This window comes from Pempheris klunzingeri, chromosome 23 (genome assembly GCF_042242105.1).
Source record: "Pempheris klunzingeri isolate RE-2024b chromosome 23, fPemKlu1.hap1, whole genome shotgun sequence".
Classification (NCBI taxonomy): Eukaryota; Metazoa; Chordata; class Actinopteri; order Acropomatiformes; family Pempheridae; genus Pempheris; species Pempheris klunzingeri.
Window position 1 is genome coordinate 2,667,225 of NC_092034.1, and position 22,393 is coordinate 2,689,617.

The 22,393-nt window shown below is 43.8% G+C and overlaps 1 protein-coding gene across 1 annotated transcript; it reads left to right on the top strand.

The window, feature by feature from the left end:
* The first annotated feature begins 980 nt into the window (after positions 1–980).
* Positions 981–21,165, top strand: LOC139222933 (zinc finger protein 638-like). Its single transcript, XM_070854842.1, has 23 exons — positions 981–1,059; positions 2,895–5,148; positions 6,841–6,902; positions 7,233–7,271; positions 7,861–8,058; positions 8,288–8,721; positions 9,511–9,800; positions 10,041–10,175; positions 10,694–10,792; positions 10,892–10,929; positions 11,297–12,153; positions 12,310–12,492; positions 12,579–12,613; positions 12,945–13,027; positions 13,218–13,743; positions 13,849–13,911; positions 14,096–17,434; positions 17,552–17,663; positions 18,694–18,813; positions 18,905–19,222; positions 19,307–19,423; positions 19,529–19,650; positions 19,739–21,165. The coding sequence occupies exons 2-23, from the start codon at positions 3,196–3,198 to the stop codon at positions 19,802–19,804; spliced, it is 9,189 nt and encodes a 3,062-aa protein (XP_070710943.1). The 5' UTR covers positions 981–1,059; positions 2,895–3,195; the 3' UTR covers positions 19,805–21,165.
* Positions 21,166–22,393: the final 1,228 nt, after the last annotated feature.

The following is a 22,393-nucleotide window of genomic DNA, read 5'->3' on the forward strand; positions in this document are numbered from 1 at the left end:
CCTGTAAGTAGAGCGCCACTGTGTGGAGGAATAATGATGACACACTTATTCTTCTGAGGCTAAGGGTGAAAAAAATACACACCTGACAAGATGATAGCAGGAATAACAAATCAGGTTAACTTCTTCACATCATGTACACATAGTTCTATGTCAACTATTCATCATTTTCATTATTGATTCATCTGAAAAAAACAAGTACGTAATCAGTCATGTAATAAAAATGTCTTTCAGTTTCTGAGAACTCAGGATTAAATCAGCACTAGATGATTGTTTGAATAGTTTCTGATTCATTTTCTGGTCATTCAACTAATTGATTGATTGAGAACCGACAGATGATTTTAGCAGTTTGTCTCAAACAATCAAATCAATCAAGAAAACTGTTTGGTATCAGTAGGACTATTTATCTCAGTCAGTTTAGGGTTTACAGCAGGTTCCTGATGTCAGACAAGGGAACATAAGAAGAAGGAGTCAGGATCAAGAGGTGTTTTAATCCTCTGCTTGGTGCCACTTCACTACCAGTTCTATTGCAGTCTGTCTGTAGGAGATGATGTGACCTTAGATGAAGAAACGCCTCGGCCAAATCAAAGAATAAAAGACTCCAGAGAGCAGAACACTGACTGATTTCACCAAATGTACACACACACACATATATATATATCTCCTGTTGGCCTCCAAATAGAATCCAAACAAAACTTTACAGGGCTCATGACGTTCAGGTGTTACACACTTTTTAGGAAAACCAAAATGGATAAATGCAAATTCTGGTAACTCATTTCCTCATCAAAAGGCCACACTATGTAGATACGTAGCGTAACAGAACTGGCGCGAAACTCTGGGCGCCAAGCGAAGGGTTGGAACGTTGGCGTGATGACGTCGCGACCCTTGATTCGGTTTCAGCCCCTTTGATCTCTCGGGCCGTGCTTTTATTCTGAAGGCTTGACACGAAACTGGAAGTCGTTCCGATGTTCCGTGTAGCTGAGAAAAAAAATCCTTCCTGCTAGCAGACCGAAGATGTACTTGAGCGCACTAAAGCCCCAAGATACACGCAGATAGCGGAAGGTATGTAACAAAAACGGATGGTATAAAAACACGCATCGAAACGCCACGTACTCACAAGCGCTGTACTTGGTGTTTGTCAACCGGAAACCGTGTTTAGCGTTTGTTTACAACCGCACCGCCATGAAGGCTGATGGTAGCCTCTGCTAGCTGGAGCACCCAAGACTCCTTTAGCCAGTTTAGCTCTGTGAGCAGCCCGCAAAGTTCGTGACTAACACTAGAAACCAAACGCAGACCTTTAACCGCATTTTCAAGGTTGTGAGTTATTGTAAAAACAAACAAACGCGGGTTTAGCTGAGCCTGACCGAGCAGGACAGCTGTGCTCAGGCCTGTGAGTCCCATCAAAGAGCTCCCTTTTAAAACCGGATACATTGCGATGGTACAAAAGATGTCGCAAGTGTTGTGGTGACTTGACGCAGCTAAAAAGGGTTTTCTTCTTCCTTGGTGAAGTCAAGAGGTGGTAAGTCCTACACATTTTTGAAAATATCAATGATGCCAACGTGTCATGTTACTGTGTGACAACAGTAGCAGAGTTGGTGTGTTTAGTTTGGACACATTCCAGTGAATAATTTAATCCAATTAAACTTCACCATCACTGTAATCCGGTTTTCACTTTTCTGAAGTTCTTGTTCACTGTCAGATATAATCATATCACAACATCCTGTTCTTTAATAGATAATAGGCCTTTTTTATAGCAGACATTTTGACTTGTTATTGCACTAAAAGCAAACAAACTCTACCAACAGCTTTCTTCTAGTGAAGTGACCTATGACATATGTATTCAGTGCTTCACTTGGCATTGATGGCTACTGATAATAGCTCAGAAATATTCCAGGAAAGACGGTGACTTGCTATGCTGACTGCATACTTTTCCATTCTTCTGTCAGCTTCTGGTCATGTGTTCAGGTTTGACTGCTAACACTCTTTGCTGCAAACTACAGTTCTGTAATGAGGGGAACTATTAAGGGGGAATTTGGGATAAAGCCTTGGCAAGAATTAAAACCCAAAACAAGGGGCTGTGCTGGTGGGGCATGATGTTTCAGGTCCTGGTGACGCATGAAATATGAACCAGGAAGGTTGAAAGCTTATCAGATGCCAAAACATTGCACAGCCATTAATAATACTCGGAAACAGGATTTTATATTTGTAGGACTGTTCACGAAACCGTGGTAAATTGTAGAAATACAGCATTTTCTTACAAAGATGCATATTTTCATACAGTGAGTCAGCTTACTTGCAGAGGAGTTATGCTCCTTTGAACCAGTTTTGCCAGACTCTGACGTTGGATTTATGCTCATCTTTGTAAATGACAAGTTTGTCAAATGGGTTGAAAAACTTGGGAAATGGGTTTCTCTGCAGTTGGATATATGTGGAAGGGAAAGACATACAAGGCTTTTCCCGTGATTGTCGGATCCTTTAGGTTTCAGTGCATATGAAACAAATTTGTTAAAAATTGCTGTTGAGCATTGTTGGTGACCAAATTGCAGCTATGAGATGTTAAATTTTGCAGTGTGCTTTGTGTGTCTGCTGGTGCCAAATGGTTTCCAACAAAGATGAGCAAGGAAAGGAAATAAATGAGTTTGATCTGGACGTTTCCTGTTAACGGCAGCGATCTCGTTCTCCCTCTCTATCTGTGTTTTGTTGCTTTTGCCTCCTCTGTTCTGTCTTGCTAGTGAAGGTTAGGAAGTGCAATAGACAGAATGAATGTGTTTTCAACAGGAGCCATCAGAGTGGACAACTGAAGACCACACCTTCCAGATGATGGATTTTACCCATCCGAGAAGCTGAAGTCCATTCCTGTTCAAATAACCCCACCCTTTGTTTTTTTAACTTTTCAGCTATTCATTGCTATCGGACCGTTGTGTCCCTTCTCCTGCTCCAGGGTCCCTAACGAGCCCTCTGCTTGGAGGGCTCCCAGGGAGCTCACTCCTGATTGGCCAGCACACTGCCTCCTTGCGGCTGGCTCAACTGAAAGCCCAGCTTGCACTGACACAGATAAACAACGCTCTTGTTGTTAGCAGCCGAGCCTCAAGCTTTACAGCCAACTCCAACACACCTGCTCCCTACATACCTACGACACCCCCCTCCCCAACTGCTGCTGCCATCAGTCTCCTTAACCTTCTCAAGATCGCAAACACCATGTCCCATCCCCTGTATAACCCCTATGCCTCCGGAAACCAAAGTTCCGCCCAGGGGCAGTATGGACACTCCAGTATACAGGCAGAGAGGGACCCTCGGAGGAAATCCTCTCGTCTTGAAGCTGGGACCAGCTTCAGTTCCTCCGGAGCTTCCTCTGTGATTCCTGATGGGGGAATGTTCCCGCCGCTGATGTCTCAGTCAATGAGCTACAGGCCTGAACAGAGCAAGGCCATAATGGATCAAGACGTAGAGAGGTCCTTTGACATAAATATGAGCAGAGCCAGAGGGAAGGGGAGGCTACAAGGCACACCGATGTATCAGCCTGTGGACCAGGACACTTGCTTTAGCAGCATTCAGGGGGAGGAGTTTTGCCCCTCAAGTACGGGGATGGCCTCTTACCAAATGTCATCAACCCCTGCCCCTCTAGGACAAAGACATTCAGAAGTTGAAAGTGGCAAGAGCTCCATGGACTGGTTGAGCTACAAAAGGCCTCCTGCTGATAACTCTAAACTTTATTCATCATCGACTTTGTCAAACTATGCAAGCGGAAGTGATGGTATATTTAAAGCCCCCAGCAAAAGAGAAGGTGATATTCAGTCCATTCCAGGGTTAGGTGATTATGACTACCCAGTGCCGGACAAACCTGCAGCCTCTACAGACTCCAGTCGACCCAAGTATACGTCTGAATCAGCTGCTGAAATCCTTCTAAGCTTTGGACTTGAAAAAGAGGATTTGGAACATCTCTTCGCCTACCCTGAAGACGAGATCACTCCTGCTAACCTGCCATTCATCTTGCGCCAAATCCGCCTTCAGAAGACCAAGAGAGCTACAACTGTAGTGCAGTCAAAACCCTACCCTGAACCCCAGCCTACCAGAAGCATGAGTGGGATCAGCAGTCACAGTTTGAGTAGTTCTGGAGGGGCCTTTCTCCAGCCGAGTAAAGTGATTGATTATGGACATACTGGCAAGTACACTGGAGGGGTTGTGGAAGACATTGGAAGGACCAGTGATAGTAGAGCTGATAGTGGTGGGAGTGGAAATGTGCTGCTGATGGACACTTATGACAGTAGCAGACATGGTCGGGAACCATTGCAAAAAAATCCAACAGAAATGAAAAGCAGTGCCTCGGGTCCTTCACATCAGCAGGCAAGTTCTGTTCCCAGTTTTGGCTCTTCGTACAGTTCAGTACTGAGCTCTATGGCTCCCACAAGCAGCGATCAGACCAAACGATTGCAGACGGGACCAAATCAGACTTCCCAAACAATACCCAGCTCTTTCTCTCTACCAAAGAAAGACACCGACATCAGAGTTCTCAAGTCTGAAGCCTCTAAACCTGTTCTGTTTAAAGAAGCAGAGGCAGATCGCCAGCCAGCGGCGAAAAGCCAGCTACCCCATACTCTGATGCGAAGCGTGCATCCCAATCGACCTGGCCTTGTGCTCATCGGCAGCAATGACACCAGTCGCAGTAAAGACCAGAGTATAAGTAGAGGTCAAGGGCCAACGGTTCCAGAGCAGATGAAAAAGCAGCAGATGCAGAATCAGCCAATGCAGCAACAATTGGAGCAACAGATCCAGCAGAAGCAGCCGATTTCGACACCAATATTGCAGCAGGGTCAAGCAATGTGGCCTCCAGTTTTTTCTGCTGCGAGATCCGTTCTCCCTGATCCTCGCATCTCCGGCATCACCGACGCCTCACGTGCCACGCAACATCCGCTGTTTGTCCCTGGTGATCCTCGCAGCATTGTTTGTCTTCCACCTCTGCCTCAGCCTACCCTGAACCCGATGAACTTCATTCATGTGACCCCGGCACCTTCCAAGAGGAATCTGCCCACAAAGGAGTCCGTCTCCAAGGGTCTGCCAACACCGGGCATGCTGTGTGACTATGCGGCAGCCTCACCGAGAATCTTTCCACATACCTGTTCTCTGTGTAGCAAAGAATGTGCTCATATAAAGGTGAGTGGACGACTGCACTCTGTTCTCTCTCCCTGTAGGAAATTGTCTGTTTATTTCACAATCTTAAATATTTGTTACTTTTTACTGTAAACTACCAATTTGAATTGTTTTATTTTTTTAATTGGTCAAGAAGTACTGGAGGGCGACACATTCAGGCGTATTTGAAGTGATTTTATTTGAAATATTCTTTGTATAATAATGGACCCGTAATTACTACGGAATACTAGTAAGACGTCTCATATAAGCTGTGTGCCATGTTTCAAAAAACATGCTTGGATTGCAAACTTTGGGAAAAATTGTTCAACACTGTTAAATAATATTGATGCTCTCCAAACTAAATAATTTGTACTGAAATGTTTCATGGGTGCCAGTCACAGCTTAGAGTTTATTGTTATCTGCAACTTATTATTGTCATGATTTACGTGTGATATGATTGACTTAACATTGTGGTTAAATGAACGTGTAGTTTAGACAGATGAGGATGAATGTTGTTGATGTGTGATGGTCATTACCAGATGTACACTGGCAAGTGACGGTTACAGAATTTGATATAAAATTATGGGATGCGGCCAACTTTCGAGATGGTTACTGAAAATGGAACCACGGGATCAGACGGCGTGATGAGGAAGAATCTGCAAATCTGAAGAACAAGTTCATCACAGGACGATTGAAGATGCCTTTTTCCTTTTTGTCACCGTTTTTTGGTGCACGCCGTGTATCTTCAGTTTGAATTTTTTTGAAACAGTTGTTAGTGAATCTATTTTTTATATGTTTTTCCAATATAGGAGCGCTCCATAATGCATTTTGTTACTTTAATTCATTTCATATCTAATAGTAGTTTTGACTTTGTTGAAATACTGGTCATTATTATGGAGCCAACCTCCCCTCTTTTATTTTTGTTCCAAATACAACTTCAAGTTGTATGAACCAGAAAACCAGAGTGCCAGCAACTGTATTTTCCTCCTTTTGGGACACTGTCTTTCACATTTTTTGTCTAATTTTAAAGGAAGACACAGCAGCAGCTTCTCCTTTCCCCCCCCCATCTTTTTAATGTCTCCACTCCTGATGTCCCAGCTTGTGTTTTTTTTTTTTTTTTTCCCCCTCCTGTTCCTTGATAGTGATCTCTGCTGGGATGACCTTCACCGAACCTCAGAAAACTTCATGATACCACATAAGACTGAAGAACCAGACATCGCAGACAATCAAGAATCTGAGAAGAAGAACTTTTTGTTTTAGTTGTTTGTTAATGGCACTCTGTACTTGTTGATCTCAAATTCAAGAAATGTTTTGCCCATGTGATATTTCACATTTATTTTGTTACTACTATTTTGGCAAATACCAAAGCCTGTGTTCTGATGTTGCAGCCTCTCATTTGGGCTCAAGGTTGTTCCTGTTTTTTAGAAGAAGAAACCCAAAAATGTGTTGCTTGTACATCAGTTCATTTAATTTCAACAAACAAACTGTACATACAAGAACAAAGAAATGGAATTGGACAGTTGTGCATGAGAAATTCAAAAGACCAACGAGACACAAACTTTGGACATTTTTTTTCAGGCTATTGTAATGTTGAATAAAAGATATCTATGTTGCTAGACAATCACAAACATGGCAGCTGAGACTTTGCAGCTGGTAGCAGTTTTGTTGATACTGAGGCCCATCTAAATGCTTTGTTTTTGTTGTTCTGACTACTAGGATTGGCTCTCCCACCAGAACACCAATCTTCATCTTGAGAACTGTAAACTCCTCAGAAACCGGTGAGTGTTTTTCAACATTTCCCTATAGAGATCTTTTTAATGTGAGTTATTTTTTGATAATCATTGCCCTTTCTCCGAATATTTTGGGGGAATGCCCACCAGAGATGGGCAGCATAGAAGAGGTTCATAAATTCTTGGGAATCAGTTCTTCAAAGTACCTCCTGTGGTGTTCTGTAGTTATAGTTGCAAAATCTGTGCAATTCATCAATATCCTTTAATTAAGGTACATCACCTCAGCTTTATGCTTTATGACCACCTGCCTCGAAGCAGAAAGCTTTTCCTGTTTGCTGTACTAATAGATATGTTCGAATTGTTGTTTTTTTTCCACAGATACCCAGATTGGGATGGTCAGATAGCACTCGAGCCCAGGTAAATTTCTTAAATCGGGCAGACACTACAATATTCTTGATTTTGTGTTAACTCACATTACACATTTTCATTGGCCTTTATCAGACCAGAAGCTGCCACACACTGTACAGATCAATTGACAAGCCACGACTTGGAGCTCACACTCAGCAGAACCGCAGAAACTATAGTGGATTATGTGTATGACACTTACCATATTCAGACAAGACGGCTGCATCCTCAGTGACAAAAAGACAGGAAGATAGAGTTTCTCTGTTTCTGTTGTGCCCCACGGGACCTTCATTTCGACAAACTGCAACTTTCTTGACTTGAGCAAGCTGCAAGAAAGCCAGATAGTTGATTGTTAAGTAATAAGGTGTTATGGCCTCTCCCAAATTGTTCATCCAACAACAACCTATCTGCTAGGATTACCGCCCAAATCTGAAACTGTTTTGGGGCAGCCAGTTCCATTTGAATCCATACAGCGTCTGCCTGTCTTTAATTTTCAGAAACATGGCAAACACACCAGTTGTGAACTGGTACCCTGCTGATTGTTACACATTTTCCTTTCCTATCATTCACTTAGGCTTTTCTCATCCATTGCTCTCTTCAGGGCTGCAGTTGAAGATGCCAAGCCCCCACTCTCAACCTCTGCACAGACCTCCCAGCATCGTCACACGAAAACGGGGCATGGAAGCCGCTCCCATTCCCGTTCCTGCTCACCCAGCCCCCGTCGCCACCATGGCTTGGAGGGTAGAAGGGAGAAACCAAGGAGCGGATCACGATCACCACACAGCTCCAGATACAATCGGTCTGTCAGACATAAATTCTAATATAAGCAATAACATGGGTTAAAAGATGAGATTCCTCTCCAACCAGGTTGTGAAATGACTGAATATGTTCCTGCAGATCATTAAAACATCTGCATCAACATTAATTTTGGCCTCTGGATTCGTCAGTCACCCTTTGAGGAATCTAGACTTGCTGTGAATTATTTGATTAATTGTGTCATAAAATGATTTAATCTGCACTTGCATCAGGTCTCGGTCTCATTCTCGGTCCCCACGGTATGACCGCCCGGCCTCCTCCCGCTATCGATCACGTTCAAGGAGCTTTGAGAGACGCTCGTCGCCGAGGAGGAGAGTCGAGAAACGGTCCTCACCAAGGAGGAGTGATGAGAGACGGTTGCCACTAAGGAGGAATGATGATGGACGGCCGTCGCTGAGGAGGAGTGATGATGGACGGCCATCGCTGAGGAGGAATGATGAGGGATGGCCGTTGCTGAGAAGGAATGATGAGGGACGGCCACCACTGAGGAGGAGTGATGAGGGACGGCCGTTGCAAAGGAGGAAAGATGAGGGACGAGCACCACTGGGAAGGAGCCACGAGAGGCCGTTGCCACCAGGAAAGAGTGACGAGAGGTGGTTCCCACCAAGGAAGAGTAACGAGAGGCCATCATCAGAATTCACACAAGGTGCTTGAAGTACTTGATTTTGGCATTCAGAAATTCAAGCACTGGAATACCTTGAAAATCTTATAACTTAATAATAAGTTAATAAAACCTAAAACCCGGTCTCGCTGAGCTGCTGCTATCTGCACCCAGGTACAAACAGCTAGACGGCTGCTATTTGGTCTTTTACACCTGGTTGGGTCACGCTGTGTGAAGAACGATTGAATTCCTATTCAGACTAATGTGGGTGTGGTAGTTGAATGGTCTAGTTACAGGACTTTCACCTGGGAGAAGGGGATTAAAATCCAAAACCAACAGTAAAGTACATTATCTGTAAATTTAGTTAACTTATGTATTTCAGTTTTCTTTTATTAGTATCAGTTTTCAGTTACAGTTTGGTTAGGTTAAGGCACTAAAACTACTGGGTTAGATTTAAGAAAAGATCATGGTTTTGGATGAAATAATAAGTCAAATTCAAATATAAAAGGCAGTGTACATTAAAGATGCAATATCTTTGTTATAGTTATTAATGTTGACTGATAAGAGGATTGAAAATTTCAGTCATACCCCGAACCCAAATATATTGAGTTTACCACAGAAGATGAAGTAAACCAGCAAATATGCATTTATTTGAGGAGCTGGTGGCATTTTGTTGTAAAAAAAACCAAACAAACAACTCAACAAGTACATTTCTCAGAGAAAAGAACGTAACAAGCAAGGAGGGCGAAATCACATAAAATGATATTAAGTAACTTCTACATGTCTTCATATGACTATATGAGACTTTAACACTTTCTGTCTTCATCCCTCTAGCTGTCAAGTCTCTGTCAAAAGAGTCTGACCTGGAGGCCATGGTTAAAACTCTGGCACCTGCCTTACTAGTCGAGCTTGCCAAGATGAAGTCCTCCTCATCACCATCATCCTCCTCCTCATCTTCCAAAGGAGGAAAACCAGCCGCTTCTCCAGGAGGAAAGAGATTGCCTCCTACTGCCTCTTTTGCATCCTCTTCCTCAACAGCAAACAAGGCTGCGTTGATGACAAACCCCTTTAAAGCAAAGTCAAGCCTGCAGACGAGCGAGGCAAGTTCTTCCACAAAGATTAAGGTTGGTGTTTGTGTTGTAGGCTACTAGAAAAATGTGAGGGGTGAACGGCTTCTCTCTCCTACCTATACTCTGATCAGAGACTAAACTGAAAGCTATACTTTATTGACTGAAAGGACAGGTGACATTAAGGTTTCATTGGACACTTTAAGCACAGGTGCATTTGTACTTTCTGACCAGTCCGTTCATCATGGCCAACTCTATTTGGTCTAAGTTTGTGTTTTTCTCTCTGTCTTGTCTCAGTCTGGTAAATCTTCACCTCCAACCATGGTGAAACTAGAAGGGATTCATTGTTCTCTGTCTCACAATGATGTGATGGCTGCTGTGGAGAACTTTGGAAAAACCAAGTCAGTTGTACTGTTTCGATCCAAACAGGAGGTATGTATAGAGAGAGTGAGAATGTTATTTGGTTTTCCCATGACCATCTGTTGGTTTTATTTTGTTATTTGGTATGATGCTTTTATCCAAAGCATCTTTTTAACGTTAAAATCTTTTTTGTTCAGTCTGTAAAATGGGCATCACAGTTTGCCAGAGCCCAAGGTGACGTCTTCAAGTCGCTTGATTTGTGCAACTAATTGTCCAAAGCACAAAGATTCTAAATTTGTTGTTGTTAAAATAATCAAAACAATTGCTTGATAATGAAAATTGTCTCAGTTAAACAAACTGATTAAAGGCTTCAGCATTGAATGTATTAAAGATGTTTGTAATTTGCTTGCACATCTCAACACAACTAGACAGATAGAAAATGCTGATCCTGTGTGGTTTGTAATCATTGGTACCTTTTGGCTTTATAAATAGGTGAGCTGTTAATATTTCGTGTGTTAATGTAGTGAGTAGATTGTCCAGACATTTGTAGTAAAGCAAAGACGTGTGTCCATCTCTGTGTGCACATGAAGGCACTGGTGTGTTTTGAGAAAGAGGAAGATGCTAAGAAACTGAAGAGCGTGAAGAGCCTCAAGGTGAAGGGAATGACAGTCACAGTTGCCAGAGAAAAGGTATTACATGAATTGTCTGTATTTATATATTTATATATACTGTGGCCACACTGTCGGTTGTCGGAGAAGCTAAAATAACAAATCTCAACTTCTTTACAGGGGATTGTTTCAAAGGAGCAAAAGAAGCCTTTTCAGAAGTAAGATATGTTTCACACCCTTATTTTTAAGAGTCTGATTGAGACACAGGAGATGAACATACTAAGAAACACCTGTGCAATTTATTATGGTCCAAAAATATTAGATTCATATTTTTATTATATATAAAATGAGACTTTAAATATTTCAACTGTACAGGTATTATGAACCTGATGTTGTGTCGATTCTTTGTATGTTAAATTCATATTTCAAAACAAACTTTCGGATACATGGAATAAAAGTCATCCCAGGAATTCAGCCTTTGAAGGACAGAACTAACTTGTAGTTAGGAACATATAAAAACATCTGTGCCCTTGACATTTCTCAGTTTTCCCCTGCTTGACCCATGTAACTCACTTCTGTTCACAGAAAACCTGCCAAACCTGCCACATCCAGTGTTTCCAAACCTCAAACCTCTAAATCCACAATCACCACTACAACTAAAAAGGTACACCCTACACCTAAAATGCCTTTGCTCAAAGGGCCGTTACCGCCTGGAGCCAAAAAAGCTACAAATGGCCAACGTACCAATCAGAAAATAGCAGCTAAAGGCTCAGTTAAAGTCCCAGCGGCTGTCGCTAGAGCAAAACTCTTGGTGTCCAAAGTGAAAAATGTGCCAACCAAGCAGATAGCTAAAACAGTAAAAACAGGAAATTTGCCTGCAAAGGTTGCTTTTAAAAAGGCCATGGTTAAGCAAAAAACATCTCTGGGATTTAAGACCACGGCTCCAAAGAAACCCCAAACTCCAGCAGGCAAGTCAGCTGCAACAGGAAAGGTTGTAGAAACAGCTACAAGAGCTGTGAGTGGAGAAGAAGAATCTGAAACCAGTGTTAAAGAAGCTGTGGTGGTGCTGAAAGACACAGCTGAGGCTGTTGAACCTCAGCATCGAGCAAAGCTTGACAAAGCCGATGTTGGTGAACCAATGGAGCTTGATGAAGCAGGAGTTCCAGTGACAGAGCCCATGGAAGTTGGAAGTTGTGCTGAGGGCAAAGGTGCGAAAACGACAACTACTATAGAGGCTGCACCAGAAAATTCAGCTGACAAACCCAGTGAGAGTGAACCACCAACCAGTACAGTTGAGACCCAGCCAACAGAAACCTCTGAAACTGTCAAAGCTTTACCTCGTGTCCAGCAAAGCACCCTGTCAGAACCAGAGTCCACCGCACAAGGACCAGAGGAAGGAAGCCCAGCTGAAGCTGCTGTGGAGGCGAAAACAAAGGGGAAAGGTATGTTGGAAACCTTTTCAATGGATGGATGGCAAAGCGTGATAAAATGCGATAAAATCATGAAATAAAGTGTGTAAAGGAGGAAGGGGAGATGATGGTGATCTTTCAAAATGTCGATATTAATCTCAAGTAAATTGTGTCTCTCTGTGACTGTAGTTAAGTCACAAACGGATGCAGCATCAGCCGAGGACGCCTCTGTCGGCAGTGTCTCGGCTGTATTGACTGAGGTAGCGACATCTGTCACAACTGAGCCAACAACTGCAGCAGCGTCATCAACTTCAGCTACCAACCGAATTGTTGAGGAAATGGTAGAAAAGCACCAGGATTCAAATAAAACCTGTAAGGAACCCAAGAAAGAGACTGTCTGTCACAGATGTCTGCATGCGATCACAGTTTTACCGTCTATCTCTGTCTCTCTTTCACAGTTTGCCTTGAAAAGAAAACCGACTTCTCACCAAAAGTAGGTTTCCTCAAATCATTTGAACTATTACAGTGTATATACTAATAATTTAACCAAGGAGGTTGCTCTGTAAGAAGAGAACAAGATCTACTTCAATGTCAGGAGCTACTGTCAAAGAGCTTCTCCAGGTTCTGGCCATTTAGGGAGATTCACTGTATTTCTAGAACTGACAGTAGTAGTGCTGACAGCCATCTTGCTTAAATATACTGTAACTTCACTTGGCTTGTTGCAGTTCTCTCTCTGTTTGTTGATTTTGTCTCGTCGCTTTCCTCGTCTCTCCCTCCCCTCTGTCTTTTCACTCTCTTTGTTCATGATTGTCTTTTTACCTTAGGCTCCAGACTCCAGTGGTGAAACTCAGGTGGCGGAGAAATCCAACACTTTCTCACCAGACTCTCTTAATGAGGGCATAGCTTGGTACGCATATGTCCTTTTTAAGCAATTTGGGGTATAAAATGGGGTTTAAAAAGGTTTGTGGAAGCAATTTGCCTCTTTATCCTCAAATCTAAACTGACCAACTCGCTAAATGCTACTGTAAAACCAGAGCCATTTTGAATCACCCTGCTTTCATTGGCAACTAACAATCATTTTCTGTTTTTGATTTTAGTTTGAAGAGCCTAAAAGAGCCTCTACAAGATTCTAGTGAGATCACAATAAACTTTGTACCGCACAACATCAGCGTAGAAACCGAGCCCTCAGCTGTGGAATGTCCAACCCATCCTCCTCCTCCTGGACTTACAGATAATGGGTCACAATGTGCTTTTCAAACCAGTGGCCCTGGTGGACTCACTGTTTCTGAGACCATCATAGGAGAGCCAACTGCCACTGCTGCAAGTGACATAGCAACGGAGGACAAAGAGAAACCAGGATCTGAGATCGCTATGGATGCCACTGTTGTTCCAGAGGCAAATGAATGTGTAGAGAAAGGAAAGGGGGTAGAGGGGTCACTAATAACTCTGATCCCTACTGCTGATGTGACCTCTACCCTTGCCCCCTCGGCCACAGCACCTACACCTGAAGGAAACGTTGCAGAACTTCCTCAAATTAATGAGGACATTTTCAAGGTCCTCACAGCGGCAGTTCGCCAGCACAGACTCACCCGAGGGAACAGTTCACAGCGCGGGGAGAGAGAAGTAAGGCCTTGCTTTAAATCTCACTCAGCATTTGCCAATAGCTTGTTTTGTCAGTGCCAAAATATTAATTCAACCTTTCAATGGTTTCAAACACGTGTCCTTTAGATCCCCAGAAAAAGCAACACAAGATCTGGATCAGCAACGACTGAAGACGCATCACAAAGAATGGTGAACAGCTGTTTTTTTTTTTATTCCCACAAACCAAATAATCTATTATCTACTTGTGCCTTACTTTCACATTTCATCTACACAGGAAGTTGCTCAACCCTGGTATGATTTTTGCAGAAGTTACAATAAGTTGTAACAGTTCTCCCAAATCTTTTTCACCATTCTGTCTTTGTTCTCCATCCAGGGTCAGGAGGATTTCACCGATGACACTCTTTCTTCAGACGCCTACCTTTTTGATGATCACAATTTCAACATGGATGACTTTATCACTGTTGATGAAGTTGGTGAGGAAGAGGGAGATACCAGCCCTAGGTCTCATCGCTTCTCCTCATCCAAGCTGTCGTCCAGGGCGACGAGAGGGAGGCGCGGCTCAGCGGTATCGTCCGCTAGCAAACGGACCTCAACAAGGACTTTGAAGTCTAAGGGTTCAGCCTCTTCATCGCTCTCATCCAAGTCAACCAAAGGTTCAAGCTCTTTGTCATCAAAAAAGTCCAAGGAGTCATCTGAGACCACCAGATCTCCCACCAAACCCTCGTCCTCTGCCAGTGTCAGTAAGGCCTGCTCCCCTTCTTCTCGACTGTCAAGTGAAACCCACTCCTCCCCTGGTCACAAAACACAACAGAACAGGATAAAATCTCCATCCAGACCATCAAATACGACCTTGTCTAGTTGTCGTTCCCGCTCATCCTCCACTGCACATGAAAGGACAAAGATAACATCAGCAGCAACGGCTGAGGCATCAAAAGAGACTCATCCAGAGCAGCTCAGAGGAAAAGCAAAAGACACAGAGAGCGTAGTGGCAAAGTCTGACCACAAAGTGTCAGCAGAGGGCATTGCTGCAAAAACTGTTGAGTCAGAGACAAAAATAGACACATCATCAGAGATGCATCCTCCTTCACAGGGACATGGTTTAGATTTGAGCCAAGCCCAAAGTGTGGAGATTGATTCAAATGTCCACACACTACAAGACCAGAGGAAAAGCAAAGAGGAGGGGACAGAGGATGATGACTGCACTGAGGTGGAAAAGGCAGATGGTGAGAATTACCAAATCCTCGATTCACTCGATGATCAAACAGATGAACAGATGGATGATGGAGGTCAAGTCAGCAGCTCTGAAACCCAGCTAACTGGACCTGAGAAAGGCCGGACATTACATGAGCAAAGCAATCAGGTCAAGGACAGTGTGGACGATGAAGACAAAGCCCGACCAGTGGGGTACAGTGAAATGGAAATGGGTGATTCTTTCCGAGTGTTGGACAGTATTACCGAAGACCAAGCAGCAACGGGTCAAGTTGATGGTTCTACAGTAAAACAACCGTCTGAGGAAAACAATCAAGTCGTGGACAAATGTGAAACTACAGTTAAAGATGTGCTGGATAAAAGTCAAGAGACAAATCAAGATAATCTCCAAGCTCCAGTGGGCAATGGGGATGAGGAGAAGAAGCTACAAAAAGAGGAAGAGGTTAAAGACAAAATGCCTTCAGCAGAATCCTGCAAAGCCTCCAAAGATGTGGAAAATCCTGATGGCCAAATCCAAAATGAAGACCAGCCTCTTCAAGACCCTGACAGTGATGTTACTGAACAAGAAACCTTTGAGATACTGGATTCAATTGATGATCAGATTGCAGATGACAACCAAAACCCTGAAACTCCCAGTGAGCAGATATCTAAAGAAGACATTGGGCCCATAGAGGAAGAGGACACATATCAGATAATTGATTCTGTGGAGGATCAGCCAACAACTACAAATATAAAGTCAGAGGCTGACAACACAGAAAAAAGAACGAAGAAAGAGGAGATGACTGCCAGAAAAGATGGTAGACCATCAAAGAGGAGTGGCCCCACAACCACTTCATCTGAAAGTGAAGAGAAATCACCAAAGAAACAAGACAAGACGGTTAAAAAATATGGGACACGGACGAAGAAGGACACGACTGTAGGAGCTTGTAAAGAAGACAAACAGGTCTCTGAAGAAATGGAATATAAAATAGTAGATTCTGTCGAAGACACACCAATTCAAGATGTCGGCACCACAGAAAGGTCTGGTCGAAGAAGGAGCACAAGAGGACGGAAAGAGGATAAAATTACATCGAATCCCACAGAAACATCTGAAAAACCAGAAGAGGCGACATACAAGATTTTAGACTCTGTGGAGGACGAGACTGCTGATAATGAACCGACCATTACGACCAGATCTACCAGAGGAAAAAGGGAAAGAACAACGAAGAAAGATGCTACGACTGAGGCAACAAAAAAAGAGGACACACCAATGAGAAGGAGGCCCACTCCTGCCAGAGAGTCACAGGAACGAAACAGGGACAAAACACCACAGAAAGAAGAGAAAGTCCCTCCAAAAGACAGCACACCAACAAAGAAGAGTGACATTGTTGTAAAAGAGGTAACCAAGGAAGATGCTGCCTGTCCAATGATTGATTCTGTGGTGGACAAAGTTGTTGATCGACCCGCTACAGGAGGAAAAAGAAAGCGGGGAAGACCAAAGAAAGCAGTTAAAACAGTAAAGAAGGGTGAAAAAGTGGCTGAAGAAGAAGAGGTGACGTATCAGATTCTTGATTCTGTGGAGGACGAAGCAGTTGATGATCTTCCCCCCACAGGCCAGTCTGAGAGTGAGAGAAAAGAGAACCTGTCTAAGAACAATGACGAGCCCAAAAATGAGGACGAGGAGGACGAGCCTATGTATCAGATCGTAGATTCTCTGGAAGAGGATGAAGTTCAAGAGGAGCAAAAGGCATCGGCTGAAAAAGAAGACACACCAACATGTGGTACCGCAGTTATGGAAGTGTCTGACAAAGTGGTGGTCAAGGAGGAAACTCTTTATAAGGTAGTTGATGATTTAGAGGAGGTGAATGAAGGTCCATCTGCTGCAGAAGGTTCTGGTACAGGAAACAATGACGGTCCTTCCAAAACAGGTAATAAAGACGACAAATCGACCCCTAAACTGCAGAGTGATGCTGCCAAACTCGAAAAGGAGATCAAACAAACGTGCACTATGGTCAACCTGGATGAAGTGAGCGAGGAGGAGGAGGATTACCCTGACGACACGGCAGAGGAGGAAGAACTGAAGAAGCGACAAGCTGCTGCAAAGGAGAAGCAGTTTACCAGGGTGCAGGAGGAGAGGAGGTCCAGGGAGAGGGAGGAGAGGACCAAGGAAAGAGAAGAGTGGGAGAGGGAGCGAAGTAGCCGGAGCAGCAGCAGCAGCAGCAGAGGAAGAGGCAACAGGGGAGGGACGAGGAGGAATCGGGAGAGGGGGAGTAAAAATGAGGAACGGGTTGAGGTTGATGCCAATGAGCTGGTGACTCTGGATGAGGTGGGAGCAGATGAGAGCGGAGAGGACAGAGTGCCGGAGAGCAGAGAGTTGGACAGGGAGATCTCGGAGGGAGAGCTGCAAGCACTCGTCACTTTGGACGAGTTCGTGGAAGAAGAGGATGGAAAGGCGGAGCAGAGCACGCTGGAGACCCGCCCACTCAGCCAGGAGGACGAATCAGTGGACTCCCTAAACCCAGAGGTAAAAGTCAAGATTCACATCCATGTCTTGTTTTCTTCCTTTGGGGGAATTATGGTGAAGTCAATACGCTCTACAAGTACAGAAACACTGATGAAGGTCTCTTGTGTCTGTTTTTAGACTTTGGTGACTTTAGATGAAGCTGGAGATGATGATGAGGAGGAGAAACCAGATGAAGAGCAAGCTGAGAAAGCGTCAAGATCCGCCAAACGCAAACACGATGATGACACAGGTGCGTGGTATCTGGTTGGAGAACCACAAGGTGGATCATCGATCTTTGGCCTAAGATGTTCTGGTACCACGTACACTGCTATTGAACTTCAGACATGTTGTTCAAAGCAGATCAGGCAGCCTGTTCCTCCCATTCGAGTGTTGAAGTCCTCCAGCAGAACTATGGAGTTTCCGGATGGTACCCCCTCCAATGGCCCTTTGCCATTACACAGTTTTAGCACTACTCACCTCGACTCGACGCGACTCTGTTTCGGTTGTTTTCCATTACAATTGCGTACCACCTCAACAAGGTGGCCTAAAACTCCAGTGGCCTAATTTGGATGCAGCACAAACACAAACACAACTAAGGACATGGAGCGTTTGGTTTGCGTGTATCCGTTTACTTCGTTCACTGAAATAATAAAAACGCACGGTCGTTGTTTCCAGGGTTTTAAAAACGGCGGGTTTGATTCTTGTGAACGAGTCGCTCTCTTGACTCATCCAGTGACGTCACTCCCTGATTGGCCAATCAGTGGCCTGCAGTCTGTTGACGTCACATTTTCGGCTCGACTCAGCTCGGCCGAGTAGGTACTAAAAAAAGTAGCTGGTACCAGGTACTATCACCTGGTGGAAAACCCTAAAAGTCGAGCCGAGTAGGTGCTAGTGGCAAAGCACCACAAGATGCCACCCAGAGAGTCCAAGATGGCCGTATAGTCCAAACTGCTGTCAGGAGTGTAAGCACCTGCCACAGTCAGAGACTTCCCCGCTTGCATAGAGGCAGTCCTCTTTGTCACTGGGGAGAACACGGAGGCTTGTGAGTAGTCCCACAACCTCCCCAAGCTTCTCATTGTATGTAGAGGTGAGTGCAACCTTATCTGGTTAGCCCTTCTCAACCTGTCGCACCAGCTTGGGTTCCTCCCATGTCAGAGAGGGGACACTGCACGTCCCTAGAGTCAATCTCCACAAAGCCCCCTTCTATGTTAAGATGGTGATTCACTGGGAGAGTTTTCTGTTAATGTTTGTCTCACTTTTGTTTTTTGTCCTGTTTTTAGAAGAAAGTATGAACTTTGTGACAGTAGACGAGGTGGGAGATGTGGAAGAGGAGGAGAAAAAGGAAGTGGTAACACCCAGGACACAAGGCCAAGCTAAGAAGAAAACCAGACAGGCTCCTGGTAACACTCACACACCTAGAACTCTAGACTTTGGGTATTTTGCAGTGTCCTTTTTCGTCGGGTCGCTAAACCAATTCATTGTCTTTGACAGCAGTGAGAAAATCTACCAGAGGGACAAAAGTGAGCACCAAAGAAGAACGAGGGGAAAAGGAACCAGGTGGTGTTGATGCACTGCCTCCCTCTTCCCTCGACGCTTCCTCGTCATTGGACAAAGATCCAACCACGCTGCCAAGTGACGGCCGGCAGGACGTCCAGAAGACAGAGGAGGAAACGGTGAACCGAGCTGACGTCAGTGCTGCCTCTGCTGGGCAGGAGCCTCCGTCAGGGAGCCCTGAAGACCAGACAGAGGAGGGATGTGTGGAGGAAGGGGAGGAGGAGAAGGAGCGATGGAGCAGGGCGGACATCAGAGGTACAGAGAGCTGAGAGACTAACGAGAGTTATAGATTCTAGAGGATTTAAATGACACTGACTGTTTTGTCCTTGTGCTCTGTAGCTGTGAGTAAACTGAGGAGGGAGCCTGTCGGACCTGAGGCAAAGCGATCTCGTTCTCAGTCTCCTTGTGTCGCTGCTGACTTCAAACTGCTGCCGTTCAAACCCAACAACCCCCTCGGTGGGTCACACACACACTAACACACACTAACACGCTCCCATTTTATTTGAAAAGGACAAGGACACTTTTCTTCTTCTGTCTGACTTTCATCGTCTCCCCTCTCAGGTCAGGAGTTTGTGGTCCCCAAATCAGGGTATTTCTGTAACCTCTGCTCTGTTTTCTACCTGAACGAGAGCACCGCCAAGGAGCTGCACTGCAGCAGCAAGAGACACTACGACAACCTGCAGGTACACACACACACACACACACACACACACACACACACTCAGTGAAACACACACTTGGCCTCACATTGTTTGTGTTCTCTTTTTCCAGAAACATCAGCAGAAACTCCAACAGAAACTGTCCAGACAAGCTTCTCAAGGCTCCGTTTCTGGTTGATCCCGACTTCACTCACTGACTTTTTTCCATGTAAATAATATTATATATCAACTGTAACATCTGATCAATATATTTCCATGTTTTGCTCTGCTGGGATTCAAACTCCCTCCAACTCTACAGTTTTGGTGCCTTGCTCTGCCCACAGTTGCATATGACCCCTGCATTATATCAGTTTAGAACCTGAAAAGATGTTTCGTGACTGCGCCTGAGCTTTGCTGAGCAGAAAGTGTATTGAACAGCTGCTGCTGCAGACCTGTGGATTGATGATGAGGCTGTAACCTTCCTCTCATTAATACACAAAACAAACATGTTTTCTACTCACATGTTTCTACTAACATGTTTTTGTTTGTTTCACGTCTGACTGGAGCTCTTTTCTCACCTCATTTAATGGCTTGATAATCAGCACCACGAACTGTTGATCTCAGTGCGCTCAACTTCGATAATTTGCATTTACTTTTACTGTTTTGTTTTTTTTAAATGTCTGCAAATTTTTTTATTTAAACTTATTTTCTGTGGCTCAGATTTGGAAAGAAATCTACTTGATTGTTTCAGGGCACAAAATGGGAACTTTAGCGCTGATCCACTAAACCAACCTCAGTTTAAGCTTTCAGAGTTGCTGTTAATGGAAGATGGTCCTTTTCACCATGTTAACACTTACTGGGGAAAGATGGCAGGAGCAGGAGGTGGAGGAGGCATCCAACAGGAGGTGATGGGGTTAATGGTGTGCTCTTAATAACTCAGTCCTGTTTAGGTAAGAGCAGTGTAATCCTATTACGTAATTAAATGTAATGATGTTTTGACTAGTAAACAAAAAATTATCAGTAAAATGCCAAATCAAGAGCCAGAGAAATGACAACTTACACTGTTGAGCACTGTTTCATCTGTTAAAACAAGAAAAATGGGAGCTCATTAACTTAGAATTGACGTATGAGGATCAGACGAGCGTCAGCGGCCCCGTTAGCTTTATTAGCCGTTAGCTATGCTATGCTAAGAGCTAATTCCCGTCGCTTTGAGAACAAATGTCTCAGTTTACACTAGCAAGTATATTGGCTCTGACTGACAATGTTTTGCACACATTAATTCCTCTTAATGATTTACTTACCTGTCGAAGTCCGTCCACATCGGACATTATGTTTCGGGGTGTTTGTGTTTCTTTGCATCTGAATTGACACCTGATATTAAGAGAAAATCCTTTTGACATGTTGTTAGACATGAAGTCAGGTACCAGGTCGCTTGGTGCCGTTTCTTTTAACAAGGGTCCAATGTGTTATATTTGTTGTACAGTTTTTGTTTTTACTGAGTGTCTCACATGATTTCTGCTCACGGCTCATTAACAGTGAGATGAATAAATTGTAATTATTTTTAAAGCTTTCCTCGTGTTGTGGAGCTCAATGTTTGTATGAACAGCAGAGTGGATGTAATGTGGAGGCTTTAAGCACCAGTGGAGGAGGAAACATTCAGATCCTTCATGTTCATTAGAAGAAAACGTTTATTGGATAACTTCCTCTAAAGATAACTTCCTCTCACCTTCCTTTGGACTCTGATGCGGTGCTACCGAACGTTGCTTTAATAAATATAAATAAATATTATTTTTAAAAAAGGCCGAAGAAATAAAAAGCAGAAGTAACTTGGATAAAAAAATACAGGAAGAAGACAGGTTTAAAAGATATTGGTGTCAACACAGTATTAAAAAGAGGAACATGCCCAGGCAAAGCCCCAGGAAGGAGGAATGAGGAGATGAAAGATGAGAATACTAATTTTGGCCAGTGAAATTATAATGGTGTAATATTGCAGACCAATGTGAATGGTTAGTGGGTGGGGAACAGGTGGAGCCTTTAGGGAACATTAGCAGGTGTACTGACCCGTGGAGTGGAGTGTAAAATAAAAAGACAAGTGTTGTGCTAAAAGAAATCCAATGTGCAAACTGCTATTACTGATTTAAACACTGTAACCACATGCATAATGAAGAATCACTGGAATCACTGGAAAAATGCTGGAGTGTGATGTGTTAATTATATTGTAGCAACGTAGGACAGGATAAAAGGGATTTTAATCAAGAATGGATAGTTACTGGAGTGGAAAGTGGAAAGTTCCCAGAATCCCAACTCTGAGGATGTGAGTGTTTAGGTATCAAGTTAACTAATGAATTATAATGTTACAGGATAAATCGATTGGTCATCTGATGTAGGGAAAGCAGGTGGAGCCCTTAGAGAATATAAGCTGGTGTATTGTATGTGAGAGCTCAGAGCTCTCTGGCTGTGTGTAATGTGCAGACAGACTGTTCTCCCTTTGCTGCTGGCAGTAAAGGTTTTGTGCTGCTCTGAACTCTGACTCCTGAAGACTACGTGAGCTCGACTGCAGAGGCTGCCTTTCCAGTTTTTCTGACTGATTGACCACTGCTAAAAATATCCTTAAATCTGGCCCAGTGGCCTTGAACCAGTGTCAGTGTCACATCAGGAGCTCAGAGCTCTCTGGCTGTGCACAGAGAGTTCTCTCTTTACTGCTGCCATTAAAGACTCTGACTCCTGGTGACTTCTTGACCTCTACTCAGAAGTTACTTTTTCTTTCCTCATTTTTTTGGGCTTAACT

Bases quoted from the DNA above. Each gene is read 5' to 3' on its own strand.
- LOC139222933 (XM_070854842.1), top strand. From the start codon at position 3,196: ATGTCCCATCCCCTGTATAACCCCTATGCCTCCGGAAACCAAAGTTCC. The intron at 5,149-6,840 runs GTGAGTGGACGA...TCTGACTACTAG, and splicing joins AAGAATGTGCTCATATAAAG to GATTGGCTCTCCCACCAGAA. The intron at 12,154-12,309 runs GTATGTTGGAAA...CTGTGACTGTAG, and splicing joins GGCGAAAACAAAGGGGAAAG to TTAAGTCACAAACGGATGCA.